The 19,395-nt window shown below is 40.0% G+C and overlaps 1 protein-coding gene across 3 annotated transcripts in view; it reads right to left on the bottom strand.

The window, feature by feature from the left end:
- ANKS1B (ankyrin repeat and sterile alpha motif domain containing 1B) overlaps nucleotides 1-19,395 on the bottom strand; it is a 439,810-nt gene that overhangs the window by 264,633 nt on the left and 155,782 nt on the right. For all 3 annotated transcript variants that reach the window (XM_035551795.2, XM_035551794.2, XM_050708106.1), the window contains one exon: nucleotides 376-556. In XM_035551795.2, coding sequence (XP_035407688.1) covers nucleotides 376-556 — 181 coding nt within the window. The remainder of the gene's footprint in view (nucleotides 1-375; nucleotides 557-19,395) is intronic.

Here is a 19,395-nt window from a genome sequence, read left to right as displayed (position 1 = left end):
TAAATTCATTTTAAATATGCTGACCACACAATGATGGAAGTAGACGAGTATCTGAATCAGTGTAATTTCCAAACATACAGTACCTAAATTCTAGGCATTTGAGATGCCATCTGAGAGATGCCAACAAGAGTTAGCAACAAGTTGCCAAACCAACAGTTTGGTGTATTCAAAATACAACATCCAGGAACAAGTGTATTTTAATATTATAGGTCATGTTAAATGAGACCCCTTTGTTGAGCAACATTAAAAATTCAGGAATAATCATGCATATTTATAATAAATGTATTTCATTACTGAAGACAACAGCAATTCCAGCAAAAGCCCACAGACCTATGGTTTTATTGTCAATAGGCAAAGTAAGCTTTCTTTCTGTACCTGTAAGTTCTCTCTCTTCAACGCTGTCTTCCAGAGATCCAAAGGAATAATTAGGTGGACTGATTTCAGGAGTAGAAATAAAACTTGTACAGGCAATGGATGAGTTGATTTCAAAGTAGTCATGGCTGTGATTCATTCGGTGAAATTCCAGAGAAGATACTATTGATGTGCGCTGCTTGGGCTATAAGAAAAAGAAGTTTGGAGTAAAAAATACAGAATTTATATTCATGTATAATTTTTATCACTTGACATTTAGTAAATTTACTTAGAGTTTCTGTCTTTTTACTGTTTTTATTTGGCCCAAAGGTTATACTAGTAAAAATAATTTCAATCAACTAGCTGTAGTGAATTAAAGATAATTTCTTTCAAAATTTGGATTAATCTTTATTAGAAAAAAAATGTGTATCAATTCTAATCAATTTAATTCAAAATAAGGCTTTACAACCTCATACGTAACTGGAATCATCTTTTGCTACAAAGGCAGCTCTGCACCAGCTGCCTTGCTGGATACATCTTGAAATACAATTAGACTACTTATGCCTGTATAAAGAAATTTACAAAATAATACCAAGCACTCATTACTCAAAAGCAACCCTCTACTGTTTATTCAATTTTTCAAGGGCTACCTTAAGTATTCAAAGACTGAAATGTCTGAAAGCTTAGGGGAAAATTGTCAGCTTAAAAAAAACATATATGGAAATCAAATTTTCTTAATAAGTTTTCATGGAATGCATCTATACTAGTTTCTATCAAGCATGTACTTTTGAAGTAAACTTCTGGATTGACCCCACTCAATGGACTGTACTTTGCACTGCAGACCAGCCTCAGAGCATTAGAAACTCATTCCTGTTGGGTGGACCTACACCATAATGTACATTCCAGGATTGTATAATTCCAGGTCCTTATGTCCTTTTGATGATAAGACTACGCTAAAGCTAGTCCAAAGTAAAATCCATGAAATCTATATAGTTTGAATATCAGGTCAGCAACAACTTTTTCACTCCACAGATCTGTTCCCATTGCACTGCACTTATTAATATAGACATAACCATAGTGCTCTCAGTCATAGACTACAAGGCAAAGACCACTAATGGTTTGCAACATCATGATAAGTAGTTTTGCTAACCTGCAGCACTGATATGGCTTCACACACTAAATAGCCTTGATGCTCCTTGCTGCTTTAGATGCAATGACCTGAAACATTAAATGGCTTCTCCAAAATAGAGGAGGTCCTGCATCCTGGGGTACAGCTGTCTGTATATTTTACCCTGCATGACAGGGAAAAATATCTTGTGAACTGCTGCCCAAGATAACTAAAACTGGAAATAAATTAACAGAGAAAGAGAATAAACATGTTGTCCTGTTGCAACATGTTAGGCTTAGCAGGACAGAACATTTGTAAAGGTCAAGAATTTGCTACTTACTAGTGTCAAGACTAAATTATTTTCCCGGGAGCAATGAGATCTTCCTTGGACCATGAAGCTGTTCACCATTCCTTAGTTAGAACTACCTATTAAAATACAATCTATCCCAGTGGAGCAATTTTCAATTTTGTTTGTGGTCTATTTCATTTTTAGGTTATGAAAGCTACAATGTTTGTGTTACAAATACAGAACTAGACTGCCTTCACTAAAAATGCACACTTTCTATTGGAATGCCTGACAAAAAAATATAAATAATTAATAGACTTGGGTTTGGATAACACTGATTGTTTTTTAAAGTTGTGTTGGGCACCATATGAATTAACTGTGCCCTCTTCATACTGATAAAAATTGTGAAGGGTAAATTCGGGCATTCATCTGGAACTCATCTATGGTCTATTAAGGGAATTTACTTTTGTAAATAATAAAATATAGCTTTTTGCTTTGAAAAGCTGATTCCTAGGGCCAGTAATTTCATGGGAGAGTTCAGTGAACAAGGCCAGCTTCCAACATCAGAGTCTGGTTAAAAGTCATTGTTTGGGACCTAAGCCAAAATAAGTCTCTTATCAGGCCAAAAATACTCACGTGTTAATTAAACCTAAACTGCACACTTGCTAGACAACAAATTCATCAATGACTTAATTATTTCTAAAAGCAAAAAAGATCTCTGGTAATTTAGAAAAATGTTGCTGGCCCTTTTCCAAGCAATGTGTCTTTGTGGTTTTGCAGGAATTCAGCTTCTGAGCTGAAAGACACTTCAAGTAACATGATGTGCAGGATCCTGGTTACTCTTAAACTGAGACAGTTCTTATCCAAAAGGGCAGCTGGGATGGTCCAGCTTAATCTTCCCAAGCAGGTACATAAACAACTGCTCTGGCCTTTGTCCAGTCAGGTTTCCAACCACTGCCTCAACTGTGCGCCACTTTCTTAGAATCTGAATGACAGCATCTGATGCATCATATACCCCTCTGCTAATTTATGGATGATCAGGTGTTTCACTACTCCTTACTGTACTATTACAAACCACCATAATATTAAAAAGTTTGACAAAAATATCTGCAGAAGTATCTGGAGGAAAAAAAAAATATTCTGAAGCTTGTTTTACAGACCAGTTTAGTATGCAAATGCTCCTAATTTCTAAAAAACATGTCCATCAATAAGTAGTCATGATTTTCTCTGGATACATGGGTTAGTGATTTTAAAATATGTCTATAGTGATTTTCAAAAGATAATTATGGAAGCTGAAATATGCTTTCTATTTGTTCGTGCTAACATGCGACCATCTGTTGATCTGGGTGACACAAAATACTTCCTATATTATTTTGGGCTGTGACATTATTATTATTAATTCAACATATCTCAGTTTAATATGTCTTTCCAATGTAAGGGTTCTGAACATAACCTCAGGCAGGCTCTAGCGTGCTGCAGCATAACACTTCTGATTTACTGTTTGGAGTTAACAAGGTTCATCTGCCAACATGTGCCAGTAATTTCTCTACATAATTACTGAGGCATCTTACATCTGAGCTTTTGTAGCTAACTAGAGAAGCCTTTTGCTCCTTTGCTGGGTCGAGTAAAATGTTTTGTTGTTAAAGTATGCTAATGGTTCATTAAGATATTCTAACTATATCTGAGAGCCCAAATTCATCAAGTGCAAAGTTAAGCCACAGAAGAACACTGAAAATATCAGATTAGGCAAGAAAGGATGATATTCTGCTATTGAGAGCTAACAGTTTCTCTTTATGATACGTATAACGGCACATGCATCTCTTTCATTTTCTTCTTCGGAGTGTTGGAGTAAGCAGTGGTTCAGTGAGGAACATGGTTCAATTAAGCACAGATTCTGTGTAAAGATCTTCTCTTCTCTGAGTGAATTAACCTCAAAAACTCATTGCTTATAACACCTGTTTGTGCCTGTGTATATGTGTGTAGTTGGTAAGCCATAGAGACCCAGTAAAACAATTTATGTTGATTGCATCCCTCTGTTTCTCATTCTCTAAACTACAGTTCACACCTTTTTTTTTTCTACAGTTAAGATTAAATTCAGCTACAGATTCAGATAACTAAATTTATAACATAGCTATTTACACCTACACTAGGTAACTAAGCTCCCATTACAGTCAATTGAGATATACTCAATACAGTCATAGAATCACAGAATCATTAAGGTTGGAAAAGACCTCCAAGATCATTTGGTCCAACCATCCCCCTACCATCACTAAACCATGTCCCTAAGCACCCACTAAATCATGTTCCTAAGCACCACGTCCAACCTTTCCTTAAACACCCCCAGGGATGGTGACACCACCACTTCACTGGGCAACCAGTTCCAATGCCTGACTGCTCTTTCTGAGAAGAAATGTCTCCTCATTTCCAACCTAAGCCTCCCGTGGCGCAACTTGAGGCCATTCCCTCTAGCCCTATCACTAGTTATCTGTGAGAAGAGGCTGACCCCCAGCTCCCCACAACTTCCTTTCAGGTAGTTGTAGAGAGCAATAAGGTCTCCAATGAGCCTCCTCTTCTCCAGACTAAACAACCCCAATTCCCTCAGCCGCTCTTCATAAGACTTGTGTTCCAGGCCCTTCACCAGCTTCGTAGCCCTTCTCTGGACATATTTCAGGGCCTCAATTTCCTCACAGGCAGAGCCAGCAGCGGTGGTGGCTGGCCATTTAAATCAGGCATTGCTGCCATTTCACAGCCACAGGTGATCGGTTCTGAGGCAGTTGCATTCTACAGTGGAGCAGGTAATTGCGGCAGGCAGGCACTTTTCTGCATCAATCATTAGAGCCCAGAGAACAATTCACCTCACCCCAATCAACTTGATTTTAGTTCGCTTGCCTTAATACAGGCATTTAGCATCACTGGATATTCTCTGGGGCATCCCACCTGAGCCTCCAGCAGCCATCCAGAAGACTGCAGGTCTCCCCTACGTTTCATATCATATCTGACAGCCTCCATATGCATGTGAAACACAACTTCATGGCTTCTCAAATGACATTAGATGCCTATTTTTAGGCAACTGTGTTGAATCGTACATCTCTCTGGAGCATTATGGTAGATTGGACATCCAAATCAAACAGAGATTTTTATGTACAGAGAGAAAAGCACAGCTGTTTTAGTCCCATGTTGAATTCCACCTCTAGCGCACATGTAGACACGCTTGACACCTTACTTCATTTGTTAGAATGTGGAGCCAAATTCCAGTCTTACTAGCAGAATTTATAGCCAGTAATGAACAAGTCACTTACTGGAGTCTTGCACCTTGGCCTCCTGGATTGCATCTGCCAAAGCCACTCCCAGATTACATTTACCAAGATCTGTCAAGATAGGTCCTGAATAATTCTAAAAAGATCATTTACTATGTAGAACACCATAATGTCCAGGAAATGTAGTTGGGGTCAAAGTTTTAGAGCAGTGGAAATTGTACAAACACAAAACTCTGTCCCAAAGAGAATGCTTCCTTCAGTCTTTGTACCAAAGTCGGCTTTGTCAGTCATCACATCCGCTTCATACTACTGAGAAGGTCTGTACGCACTTAGATAATCCTTGTGAATCTATAGCATACTCATGACTTAACTTTACCCCCATATGTATGCTACATAACCACATACAGATTTGTCCTTAAGTAGTTTTCTTTATTCATTACATTCACATATTTAATTTACGTGTAAATTTCTTTAATGACTGATTTTGTTTACTTTGAAATGTTTCTTGATGACTATTATTTCAATTGTCCTAACACAGACCTAGAAAATCCAAGATCAGTCTAAAACATATCAAATCACCCTAACAAAGAAATTCATCAGCAGTGCAAAAGCAAAAATATATCAATAAAAATATTTGAAGATATTGCAACAACAAGATTTAACTAACTTTCAAATCAGGTCTAATAAGAATATTTTCATGCTAAGTCAGTAGTGAATATATATCAATGAAAGATACCACTTAGAACACTGAAAAACAGGAAAGGCATTAAAGTACACATATTGAATTGCCTTTCTACTAAATGTACAAGGAAGACATTACTTAACCACTCCAATGAATGGAAGCTACATGCAAATTCTGTATGCTAGCATGACTTGTAAGTGAGCATGAGAAGGATCATTCAATATTTCTCACAACATTCAGGAAAGGGAGTTTTACTCCAATTAAATATCCGTATTTCCAATTCCATTTCCAATTAAACATCAAAATATTTCTACAACTTTGAAGTACTCTGCAATACAAGCTTGTGACTCCACCTTCTCTTATCTGGAATTTGTGTACAGAGCTACTTCACAGTCTTCACAGAATTAATTCTCACAACACTTCTCTGCACTCTGGCAGTTATTAGACCCATTTTACAGATGCCGAACAGGGGTACAGAACTCTCACAAGTGACAGATGTGTGACTCATTCAATCACTGAGAAACAAAAACCCAGGAGAAATTCTGCAGTGTTCCTGCTAACTTCCAGCTGCCCTACATAATGTCCTACTTGGGGCAGAGTGGCTGGAAAGCTGTGCAGAGGAAAAGTATCTAGGGGTGCTGACTGATGCTCATCTGAATATGAGCTGGCAGTGTGCCCAGGTGGCCATGAAGGCCAAGGGCATCCTGGCATTCCTTGTATCAGGAAAAGTGTAGCCAGCAGGACCAGGGAGGTGATCTGCACTCTATACAGATCTGCACTCTGCTCTGGTGAGGTCGTACCTCAAGTACTGTGTTCAGTTTTGGGCCCCTCATAACAATAAGGTCATTGAAGCCCTGGAGCGTATTCAGAAAAGGGCTACGAAGCTGGTGAAGGGCCTGGAGCACAAGTCCTGTGAGGAGCAGCTGAGGGAATTGGAGTTGTTTAGTCTGGAGAAGAGGAGGCTCATTGGAGACCTTATTGCTCTCTACAACTACCTGAAAGGAAGTTGTGGGGAGCTGGGGTTCAGCCCCTTCTCACAGATAACTAGTGACAGGACTAGAGAAAATGGCCTCAGGTTGCGCCACGGGAGGTATTGCAGCCAGTCGCCGAGGTGATCGGCTCTGGGGCAGATGCGTTCTGCAGCGGAGCAGAGGATCGAGGCGGGCAGGGCTTTCTTTCCAGCATCGATGCCACTCGCAGCAACCGAGGGAGCCGCCAGGGCTCGGCAGCCCTCGCGAGGGCCCTGACAAGGCGTGGGCGGAGCCAGCAGCGCCCCTTCCCTGGCCGTACAAAGGCAGCCCCTAGGGAGCGCGAGAGACTAGGAGCGCGGCGACCAGGACGGGCAAACAGGGCGTGGCGCCTCAGTCAGGGCAGGCCGAGGCAGTGCGCGCAGGCAGGGCGAGAAGGGGGGGCGCCCTCGCCGCTCTTTTCCGACGGTCTTTCCAAATGGTGGTTGTGACCTGCTCATGAATAGCCCAGCCATGGTATCCACCAGGCAGGAAAACATGGCCTCCACATCTCTTGTGGCCTCTCCAGCCACAGTCACCGATGTGGCTACCCAGACAGAGGTCTCGGGGAAACACACAGCCATCCAGGTCTTGGGCTGCAGGGTGTGCCTGAGTCTTCTGTCGGTATCTGACAGCAGCAGCGGTGGGTATGCCTGTGGGAAGTGTGCCCAGGTTGAAGAATTGCTCGGCCTGGTGGTGGAGCTTCGGAAGGAGCTGAGTAGGCTAAGGAGCACCAGGGAGTCAGAGAGGGAAATTGACTGGTGGAAGTGTACTCTACCCTCCCTGAAACAGACTCACAAGCCACAACACAAGTAACAAAGGTTCCTCTATCCCACCAGGCAGCCGCTACACAGAAGTCAAAAGTTACCCCATCCCATCAGGCAGCAAGAAGGGACCTAGGCCAGCAGGGGGAATGGAAACAGGTTGCTGCTCGGGGTGGTAGGCGAGCCCTCTCCCTGCCCACCTCACCCTCCCATCTACCCTTATATAATAGGTATGAGGCTCTAGAACACGACAGTCAAAACAACGATGTAGACGAAAGCCTATCCGGGTTGGAAGGCGTGCCTAAGGCAAAGCAATCTACCCCCCCGCATCGCTACATCTTCTGTCAAGAAAGAAAGAAGGGTTATCGTCATGGGGGACTCCCTTCTGAAAGGGACAGAGGGCCCGATATGCTGTCCGGACCCAACCCACAGGGAAGTCTGCTGCTTCCCTGGGGCTTGGGTAAGAGACATTGCCAGGAAAGTCATTCGCCATGTAGAGCCCACCGACTACAACCCGATACTGGTTTTTCAGGCAGGTAATGATGAAGTAGCAAGGAGAAGTCCGGGAGTGATCAAAAGGGACTTTAGGAATTTGGGGCGACTGGTTAAAGGATCAGGGGCACAGGTTGTGTTTGCCTCCGTCCTTCCAATAGGAGGGATCAATGTTGACAGGCAGACTCGGCCCATCAATACATGGCTTTGAGACTGGTGCCACCAGCAGAACTTTGGGTTTGTTGATCACAGGAAGGTCTACACAACACCAGGCCTGCCTGCACCAGATGGGATGCACCTCTCTCAGAAGGGGAAAAGGATTTTTGCCCAGGAGTTAGCGGGGCTGACAGATAGGGCTTTAAACTACAGTCGAAGGGGGAAATGGATAAAACCAGGCCTGCCGGTGATAAGCTAAAGGATGGCATGCTAGAATCAGAGGAACCGTGTGCTAGTGAGGTCCTTTGGTCTGCTCCACGAGGTATTGCGTACAGTGAGGTGCATTTGAATTGCTTCTACACAAGCGCTCGCAGTATGAGGAATAAACTGGGTTTCATTTCATTGTGCTTAGAGAGCTGGCTGATGTCATTGCGGGACCTCTCACTTATTTTTCAGCGGTCTTGGGAATCTGGAGAGGTCCCAGTAGACTGGAAGCTGGCAAATGTTGTACCAATTTTCAAGAAGGGTAAGAAAAAAGACCCTGGCACTACAGGCCTGTCAGTCTCACGTCAGTGCCTGGTAAAATTATGGAGAAGATTATCCTTGAAGTTATTAAAGCGCATCTGGGGGACAATGCAGTCATTGGTCCCAGCCAACATAGGTTCACGAGGGGTAGGTCCTATTTGACTAACTTGATTTCCTTTTGTGATCAGATCACCCATCTAGTCGATCAAGGGAAACCAGCTGATGTGATCTTTTTGGATTTCAGTAAAGCTTTTGACACAGTTTCCCACAGAATCCTAGTGGACAAAAAGTCCAGCATACAGCTAAACAAAAACATCATACAATGGGTGAGCAATTGACTGAAGGGCAGGGCTCAAAGGGTTGTGGTAAATGGGGTTGCATCCTGCTGGCGGATGGTCACTCAGTTTTAATCTGCAGAAATCAGCAGGCCTGATTAATTCTCATCAGTCAAGCATGCTGCCGAAAGTTACTTGGTTTATAGGATCTGAACTAAGATCATAGAATGTCTTGGGTTGGAAGGGACCTTAAAGCCCATCTAGTTCCAACCCCCCTGCCATGGGCAGTGATGCCACCCACTAGATCAGGTTGCCAAGGGTCTTGAACACCTCCAGGGATGGGGCATCCACAGCTTCTCTGGGCAACCTGTTCCAGTGCCTTACCACCCTCTGAGTGATGAACTTCCTCCTAACACTCAATCTAAATCTCCCCTCTTTTAGTTTAAAACCATTCCCTCTTGTCCTGTCATTGTTTGCCTGAGCAAAAAGTTTATCTCCAACTTCTTTTATAAATCCCCTTTAAGTACTGAAAAGGTGCAATGAGGTCTCCCAGGAGCCTTCTCCTCTTCAGGCTGAACATCCCCAGCTCTCTCAACCTTTCTTCATAGGACAGCTGCTCCAGCCCTCTGACCAACTTCACAGCCCTTCTCTGGACTCATTCTAAGAGATCAACATCCTTCTTGTGCTGGGGGCCTCAGACCTGGATGCAGCACTCCAGGTGGGGCCTCACAAGGACAGAGCAGAGGGGGACAATCATCTCCCTTGACCTGCTGGCCACTCCTCTGTTGATACAGCCCAGGATTCAGTTGGCCTTCTGGGCTGCAAGTGCATGCTGCTGGCTCATGTCGAGCTTTTTGTCCACCAGAACCCCCAAGTCCTCTGCTGGACTACTCTCAGTGCATTGTTCTCCCAGTCTGTACTCATGTCTGGGATTTCCCCGACCCAGGTGCAGCACCTTGCACTTAGACTTGCTGAACCTCATTAGGTTCACATGGGCCAACTTTTCTCGCTTGTCCAGGTCCCCTTCGATGGCATGCCTTCCTTCAGTTGTATCAACTGCACCACTCAGCTGCAAACTTGCTGACAGTACACTTGATCCCTTTGTCTATGTTGTTCATAAAGATATTCAACAGCGCTTGTCCCAAGACAGACCCCTAAGGGACACCATCCATCACCAATGATCAAGTAGCTTTGAAATTGCAAAATCTGGAGATTATGATGGATCTGGTTTTTATTAATCTATGTCACCTAAAAGTGACAGAATGCACAGAATTGCTACTGTACTCCTGAATAAATTATTCTGTCAACCTCAAAATACTATGTTAAACAAGCTGAAGATGCATTGTCTTTTTAACAAGGTAATCTAGTCTTCTGTTACTTCATTTCATATAATCTTATCTTAAATTACACGTACAACTACAATTAAAAATAAAATATAGGCATTTTCAACACCCATCTTGACATTCTTGTTTTTATTTCTCAACATCTTAATTTAGTTTAAGAGTAGAAGGCAGAAATTACACAGTGGCTGGAACATATATATCCCAAGCAGCCACAACAGGGAGCTTACAAGATCATGAGAATTTAGAAAAACACACACACAGATATAAAAATAAAATGGTTTCACTGTAGGTTTTTTCTTCTTGCCTTTTTTTTTTTTGTGAACTGTAAATCCCTTACTAATAGTATAACACATTTTAAAACTAAGTTATTTTTTAATGGCACTATGAAAGTACTAGAAAATTGGTTGATTTTCTGTTTAGGGAAAGACACCTCTTCCATCCAACATGAGCAGAAAGTGCATACTTCTTCACAATAATCTCCATGACCTATCAGCACACTTTGACCATCTCACCATCAAGGCACATTCAAGGCACATACACAGCTCTTTTCTCTGTGGCTAGAAAGTCATGCAATGTGACTAGGTACCATATATGCACAGTGTTTTCTGTTTCTGTGTTTCTGTTCTCTGTGCATGTTTTGCTAGCTCCTCCTTTAGATGTCCTCCACTGGAGTACATTACTGAACATCGGGGGGTTGCTTCCACCTTCCATCTTACCTCTGGTCTTATCTCATATGACAAGTGAGACTGGAATGAATAAGGGGAAGAATGGTTCTTCTCCCAGTTTCCTTTTCCCTTGGCTTTTACTTTCCATTTAATTGCAACCATATCGCAGCTGTGGGTTGTGAGGTGTAGTAGTTTTAACACTAAAAACCATAACACTTTTGCAGTGGTTTCCCTCTCTGACTAAAATTTGAAGATACTCCATTATTCCTATCCTAGAAAACATTGCTTGAAATGAGCTCCAAATGGTGAAAAATAATTTTGATAAGTAAGAAGTATGTCTTGTTCCTCATTTATATAAATTTCTAGCTTTTAAAGATAAGAAAATGTTATCTTCAGTGAAACACCTGGAAAATGGATGCTGTAAGGCCCTTTTTTTTTAGAAAAAAAAAAAAAGGAAGAAAAGCTCAGTTTTCAACTGTTAGCAATATCCCATTTTGAGCCACAGATTATGAAAATTATGTATATCATTACATTTGCATATTACAAATTTTGAAGGGTCAAGGTGATAGCTGTTTTTTAAGTTGCATGCTACAGATAGCATGCATGTGTGAAAATGTGGTGCATTTTCTGATGATGATAAAAGATTATTCAGTAAGTAAGGTGCTCAAAACTGCCCGGTACTACATAGAAACAAAGGAAAATGCTACAAATCTGGTGGCTATCCATTATAGCACTGTAGATAAGGCTTTAAAATTTCATAATTTTGAACGTATTACCATCTCCAAACATATATATAGTAGGGCAGGGCAACTGGTATGGATTAGTTCACACTCTTGCTATTAAAACTATTAAACTTTCAGAGAAGGGTCTGCAAAAAAAATCTGCCTCCTTGGAATGGACCTTGGCCCATTAAAATTCCAAATTAGGCCCAACAATGGACAATTCTGGAGAGAGGGAATTGTACAGGACCATAACTGTACAAAGACTGTGTTAAGAATGCAACATATAGTATAGATGACTACCTTAGAGAGCTCAGAGACATTCTCTGACACTGCTTAATTCACTAGTGTCAAAGTACATACCTACCATTCAGTATCCAATCTTTACACTCAGTATTTCACCAACTTGGACTGTTACAAATTCAGATATGAAAAATTTTCAATTGTTCTGTATCATTTATGTTTATATTGAACCAGGAAACTAAGCCAAGAGAAGTTCTCGAGGTAAACGACCAATTTCACCAGGAAAATGAAGTAATATTCTTAAAGCATAACACTCCTTAAAATAAAGAATATTTTTCTGCGTTAAGTTAGTCTTGTGCTTCAATACGTTGTTGAACTGTGATTTAATGCACTCACACATGCTGCTTGCTATTTTCATTAGTACTGTGTCTTGGGTAGATGTATTTGTATTTTCATATTATCTCAGCTCTAATTAAAATAGTCCAAATAGAATTATGTTTTATAGTTACGTGACAAAGGGGATACTTTACAATGCATCTCTTTAATAATATTTTGGCTAAAGTTGTTATTAAGTGATCACAAAGTATCCATTATCCTCTAAGGAAATTTTTTGAAAATATCCTCCTCTGGAGCTGTTACGTCTTCCACCCATTAACTGTGCGGCAATACAGAAAAAAAAAAAAAATCCATCTTGTAAGGCAACTCTAACCATATCCTCTTTTGTATTTTGTACTCAGTATTCTGAAATAACAGAATTTTATCATGTCTGTCCTATTTTCAGTCATGCATATATGAATTACTAATCACATCTTAATGGCATTGACAGTAAATCTTTTCCATCTTTGTTTTCTTTTTTAGGACTGCTTAGGAACTTCATTTATCTATTTGCTTGTTTGTTTATTCGTTTCAACATCATTAGAATGAGGAGATATCAAATTGTTTGCAGTGGATTTGCATAGACACTTTAAAGGTTTATAAAAAAAAAGTATATTTAGAGATAATTTTCTGAAAAATCTACATACCTAGAATTAACCTTATTGACTGCTGTCAACTACCTTTAAGTGCTTGCAGCCTTAATGGATCTATATAACCTTGAAAACACTATATATTGCAGGAAAAATTTCCAGACCAGACAGAGATGAAGTATGAATCTATCCATCTGTGGACAATAGAATACATTCAGATTTTAGTGGGTTTGGGGAATGCTCAGCACCTTTAAAAGATAGTCCAAACTTCATAATATCATGTACACAGGGGTGGTTTTTAGCTTTGACATATGGGGTTTATCCCCCACAAAATCCTAACTCTCAATAAAATATTTTAAAGTCATCTTTCCCTTTTCTGCTAAGCACAGACAGTGCATATGGTTGTATGAATTCCAGCAGCAAAACACACGAAAACATGGAGTGTGCAACTGAACTGGAAACATACCGTGTCATGAGCAGTACTTCTCCAAAGAGATATTCGTGGTTATTCCCTGGCTGGCTGAGTGCATGGTAGCTTAGGCTGAGCACAGAAAGCAGCTCGTAGGAGAAAAGAAGGTCCCCCATCTGTCCTGTGATCTCATTCAGAAGGTGAGTGTTGAGAACTTACTGTGTAACAGTGTTCTCCAACCCTCTTTTTGTGATCAAATTTAACAAAGCAAACTTTTTGTGTTGCAAAACACGTTTAGTAAATGCATAATAGAGTTCTCATTCATTTGTGCACGGATGCAATAGACTTCAGTGGGCATTTCACTGATATTGTCTAATCTTGCAAGCTGTGACGAGGGTCGCAAAGCAGAAAGTTAAAAGGTTCTACAAGGTAATGAACATTCAAACACTCATTTTCAAATATAATAATGAAATATTCCCACTTTGTTAATATTATCTTTGTAATGAATAACATACTCTGTTCTTGATCTATCCAATCTTTGTTGCACACACTTACAAATTTCCACTAAAAAAAATAAATTGTGCCTTGAGATTGCCATCAGCAAAAGCCATTAGAGCTGCCACGTGTATGTGCATGTATTCAGAGCAGCTACATGCTCAGATGGTCAGACAAATGGATAGGTGACATAGGAAGGTGTCAGAAGTACAGGAGAAATGGGGCAAAGTAGAACATTGGTAGCAGAACTTGAAACACTGCAATAGTGGCCAGTAGATGGTTTGGGAAGAACTGGGGGTACTGCAGTTGGCCAGGGTCATGGGAGAGGAAACAGGATTATTTCACCATAGGGAAAAGTCATTTTCTGGAACAGTGGTTTTAAAGAGCTGGCTGAAATTATATACATGTATGCTTTATTATTATTATTATTAGTTCAAAGGACTTCCTGCACCTAACTGCAAAAAGGATGAGACATAATTTCCTTAAATATAAGTGACTGCCAATTTTTAGGTCAGCTGGAGAGGCTCTGGAGTACATGTCCTGTGAATGATCTGTCTATTCATGCCCAGGCCACTGGGGGTGGAACATCACAGTCCCTATCTTTCCTTATGCCTAGATGTACTACACGTAAATAAGTATACCAGGCTGACCTATACATGCACAAAATTGTTGTACTGTAGACAAGGCACACCTTACTCAAACAGGTGGGATAGGCCTATCAGAGACTACAGATGTCCTGAAGGTTTCTATGACTGCTTTCAGAAGTGAGGCAATTTATTCTGTTCTCTAACATTTAAACTATTATCTTCTATTATACTCTTAGACATCTTAGCCAGAGGGACACATTGAACCATAGATGGAATTGTAACTTTGTTTAAAGAGGCTTTTAAAGAGGTTTAAAAAGCTGAATAGAAAAAAAAAATATATATATATATATATAAAGACAGCACATACAACCCCCTCCCCCCCAAAAAAAAAAATTTACGTAGATAGTTGCAGATCTTTGAATTAAAAAGGCAAGAATGAGATAAAGAAAATCTCTGTTCCTTTGTTATTCCATCAGAATTCCTCTTTACATTACTGAAACAACACTCTTAGGAAGTTTGCCTCACATAAAATGGGGACAGCAGTAATTTATGATGGATAAAATACAGGTCACTTCTATATAATCCACATTTCAACATCAAAAGCTGCACCTACAGTTAACCATTTGAAGCGTACCTTATAAAGACAAGAGAATATGCAAATGCTGGATCACATTTAATAAATTTAGGATTTAAAAGGTGAAAAGTTAGAATTAAATTTTACGACAGCTAGCCAATGACTCCCAAGTGAACAGCACCAGCAAAAGAAATAGTCTCTTAGGAAAATAGGTGCTCTATGTATATAGCTTATTTGTTCAAATGGAGCTGAAATAAGTAATAGATACAAATAAATAATATATATAAGTAAGTAAAAATAAGGACAGTCTTATTCATTTCTATGATTAATACTAAAAATATATGAAGCTTCATATGCAACCCAGCTTTGTTCAGGCTTCATCCAGACAGAAAGCTATAGGAATTATGTTAGAATACTCAATTTTACTATCACTTTCTAAAATTCCAGTTCTGATAAGATGTTATATTTTACTATATGTGCTAATGTATCTACATTAAAAATCAGAAGAGAGCCTAAATTTTCAGAGGACTCTATTTAGTGCATTAACCTGCTTGGTCTCCTACCACATCTATTATTTTTTCTCCCACGTCCTGTTAGTATACCTCACAGAGGCACGGGTCTTTAATTTGCAGCTGTATTACTTTATCTAAGTCTTCATTAAACAGCAATTCGTGAGTTAAAAACTTACTAAGATTTATCTGGACAATCTGGAAAAAGGTATCAAGTGATTCAAAACACTAAATTCTGTTTGTTTCTTAGCTGCATATACTTATCCGCATGCATATAAATTTTCAACAAAACCTCTTCCAGAGTTTTTTTGACCTATGCACTATGTGGCAGAAGCTTACAGACCCTGTGAAAATCTGAAAACAAAAAACATGTTTGCAAAATGCTAGATCACAGGTAGAGGCCATAGCTGAGGTGCACAGACAACATAGCACACAGATCCCGAATTACTGTTATATGAGCTAGCTTTAGGACTGGAGCAGTAGAGGTGGGTGGCACTGTGGCAGTGAACTTAATGCTGCTTCTGAGATCTGAGTTAATCTCTCTCCAGGGTGCTGCACTGTGCCAGGGAGAAACACCAGTTCAGTGAAACTGGGCTACAGTTTTAGAAATAGCACACTGAACTGAATAGTTGAGACATACCCAAAGAGAGTTTTGGATAGATTTTAGAGAGCAGTGGGATCTCATAAGGGACAAGTGGTAGGGTCACAAAAAATTGCAGGCTTCTCAGCTCAAAATTCATCATAACTAATTGAAGAAAGGATTAATTGCAAAAAATGTAGTGAAAGATGGGAAGAAAAGAGAAATTTCCAGACAGGTTTTGTGAGGATATGTTTTTAATATAAGGGGTGAATTGAAGGCCAGGTTAAGGGAAAACTGGAAGGAAAAACCAAATTTTCTGTGTAGTCTGAGGAATCCCTTAACTTTCCGTGATCCAGACCTCTCAGGATTCACTCTTTATGTACAAGATTGTTCCTGTCTCATACTTCCTAGACATCGTACTTTCACTCCATGGGCTGGCAATGCAGCATCACAGCCTTCCTCCTTTTTCAGGGACCCCACGTAGCAGATGTAGCTGTCAGGGCCCCCAGCCCAGCTGTGTTTGGTCTGTGAATTTCTAGAAGAGGAGAGCAGAGAGGCCACTGTGCTGTGCTGAAGTTCACATATATAGGAATATATTCAGAATCCCTCATGTGCTGAAGCATGTATATACACTGCCACCACGTGACCTGGCACACAGTCTTAGGTGCCTCCAAGCCCAGCTTGCCAGGTTTCTCTTTTCTACTCTCTGCCACCACCTGTCCTCACCAGCCTTCTGGGAGGCAGGAATCTTTGGTCTCTTCTGCTGCTGCTTATACATATCACAGAGAGTAGTTAACATGGTGTTCCTTGTTACTGGGGGTAATATTATATGCACAACCCTCCAGGAAAATAATGTGATGCTATAAGTGAAAATGACAATATATGTTGAAGCACCAGATTCCACTGGCAGTTTCATCGAAGCTACCAAAGCCTGCCCAATGCAAAGCTAGTTGCTGCTAGTTCCCAGTTCTACCTTTCATTGGACAACTCACCTGCCTTTTCCTGTGCTGGATGCACAAGATGTATGAGAAGGGGAAAAGAGTGAAAGCTGGTTTAGAAATGTATGTGATCCTTGTTATGCAACTATTTAAAGTCTGTTTATTTTGCTAAAAATGTGCAAAGAGGCCCTGGCAGACAACAGAAAATTACTTTGTATGCATTATGTATCGCTGTTCATTAATTTTACATGAGTGGTGAGAGGTCAATCAAGAATAGAAACCCATTGTATTAACCTTCAAAGAGCTTGCAATGTAAATTAATGCAAAAGGCATGGAATAAAGGAATTAAATACTCTGGCAGAATTAACACTAATGGTTTGCAAACATCACATTGCAAATCTACAACTTCTTTGTCTAAATTCTTGGGTTGATATTTTGGGGGAGGAGATTAAGTAAATAGGTTAAAAAAAAAAAGTAAAAGAAAAAGAAAAGGAATACTGAAAGCATGTCCATAAAACACACAGAGAAATGAGAAACAATGGGATGTGAATGCTGTAGTGCATTCAGCTTCTCTATATATTAGCGTATAGATTTACAATGTACATTAAGTACCAGCCTATATGTGCCTTTCTACTGTTGTCAGCACAGGTAGTAGGCCCACACAAGACAGAGATTATTGAATGTGGTGAAGTTCTGATCATATATACTGCACAGCTAGCTTTTGTTCTGCAGAATGATGAGAATACTGGGAGTCAGTAAATGGTATGATTTAAATTTGAAAATAGCTCCCCAGAATCTGCTGAATCCATTCAGAGTTAACTAGCAGGAGAACATCACCATTCAGTGTTCTGGGTCCATCTGTTGGCAATATCATGATGAAAACAGCTTTTTAAATGCTATTTTCAATAAGCTATCACACAACAGCTTGTTCCAACAATATTCCAATACCTTTCTGTTTGCTTGCCGCCTACTATAAAAAAACAGTTTAGAGGAAAGAAGGCATTTTAGTACTATACTGATGTATGGTGGGAGGTACAGACAGACTACAGGAACAAGCAAAACTAGAAAGAACTATAAACAGAGAAAAGAAGAAGCCGTTATTTTAGACCCCCTGCAATCTAGATTTAAACCAGGATGGGGAACCCGAACTACTGCAGTGTCACAGAGGGATGCTCTGCACCAGTCAGTGGCTAGAATTATTGTGCATTGACAGTTTCAGCCATAGGATGTTAACAGCTCCTCAGAGAGGAATGGCAGGTGCACCTAGCAATTAACTTTAATTTTCTAAGACCTTCTGAATTGCATGCTCCAATGAATACTGAAAAGAAGGCCCGCTTCCATCACAGTAACGTGTTCACTTATGCAGCACCCAAACAATCTGCCTTATATAATTCTTACCAAAATACCATGCATCTATCAGCTTACTTCTCAGATAATACAAGTGCCAGCAACATGCCAGCACCATACTGATGATGCAAAGCCTGGATCCACTAGCATCAGTGGCCTAGTGGCAGAGATCAGATCAGCAATGAAGAACAGATGGTTGCATTTGAACCCAGTAATGGGTAGGAGAAGAATAGAAGTTATTCTGGTTAAAGATTCATGCCAATGAAGTTTCACAATTAGTCAATTCAGTATCTAGTTGTGACAGCTTACTTTGGCAGACCTATTTTATTAGGGTGCTAGGTAACCCTGAGGTCTCTTCTGACCTATATTATTATACAATCTTGTGATTCTAAAATAGCCTCTTCTAGCCTGGTTACTGCTACACTGCTGAATCAAGTTCTAAGTTTTATCCATTTTAAAGACATCTCAGAGATGAGGCCAAGGATATCAAGAAATATGTTAAAACTTCCAAATTAAGACAAATAGCTTCTTTTTTCCTTTAGCATGAAAGAAATTGCTATCATAGTGCACTAGGAAGAATTTTTTTACAGCGTGATCTCGCTAGGGACCAAGAGCTATAAGAAATATTTCTACCCTTCTGCTTCAAATGCAAGTGTGTCCCACTGACCTGTTCATAAATTGTTGTACTCCTTGAAGAACTACAAGAGGGCACCTAGATTTCAATGTGCTAGAGCATGTTGTTTACCAATACATGAATATGTATATAGCTAGTATTGTTTCTCAATTTTCATATCCTATAAAAGAATGTATGTAACCTCATGAAGGTATAAAATATTCGGGGACTATGTAAATAGAGATAAATAAAAAGGGAAGAAAACCTGTAAAGGTAATGCACCACCAATGCAGAAAAAAAAAAAAAAAAAAACAGAACATAAACATGGAAGAAAACCAATAGTATATAAAAATACAAAAAAGTTGCATAAAGATTTCATTCATTATCAATGCTGCAATAAAAATGTACTGATATCTCTGTGCCTTGTTGGGCTCATTCATAAAATATTCTACATTCTCCTGTTATCAAGACTGCTTTCTAAGCACAGAAAATATTTTAGATTCTG

The sequence above is a fragment of the Cygnus atratus genome, chromosome 1, assembly GCF_013377495.2.
Source record: "Cygnus atratus isolate AKBS03 ecotype Queensland, Australia chromosome 1, CAtr_DNAZoo_HiC_assembly, whole genome shotgun sequence".
NCBI classification, from domain to species: Eukaryota; Metazoa; Chordata; class Aves; order Anseriformes; family Anatidae; genus Cygnus; species Cygnus atratus.
The sequence above is the reverse complement of the archived record's forward strand: the minus strand, read 5'-3'. Positions and strand labels throughout refer to the sequence as shown.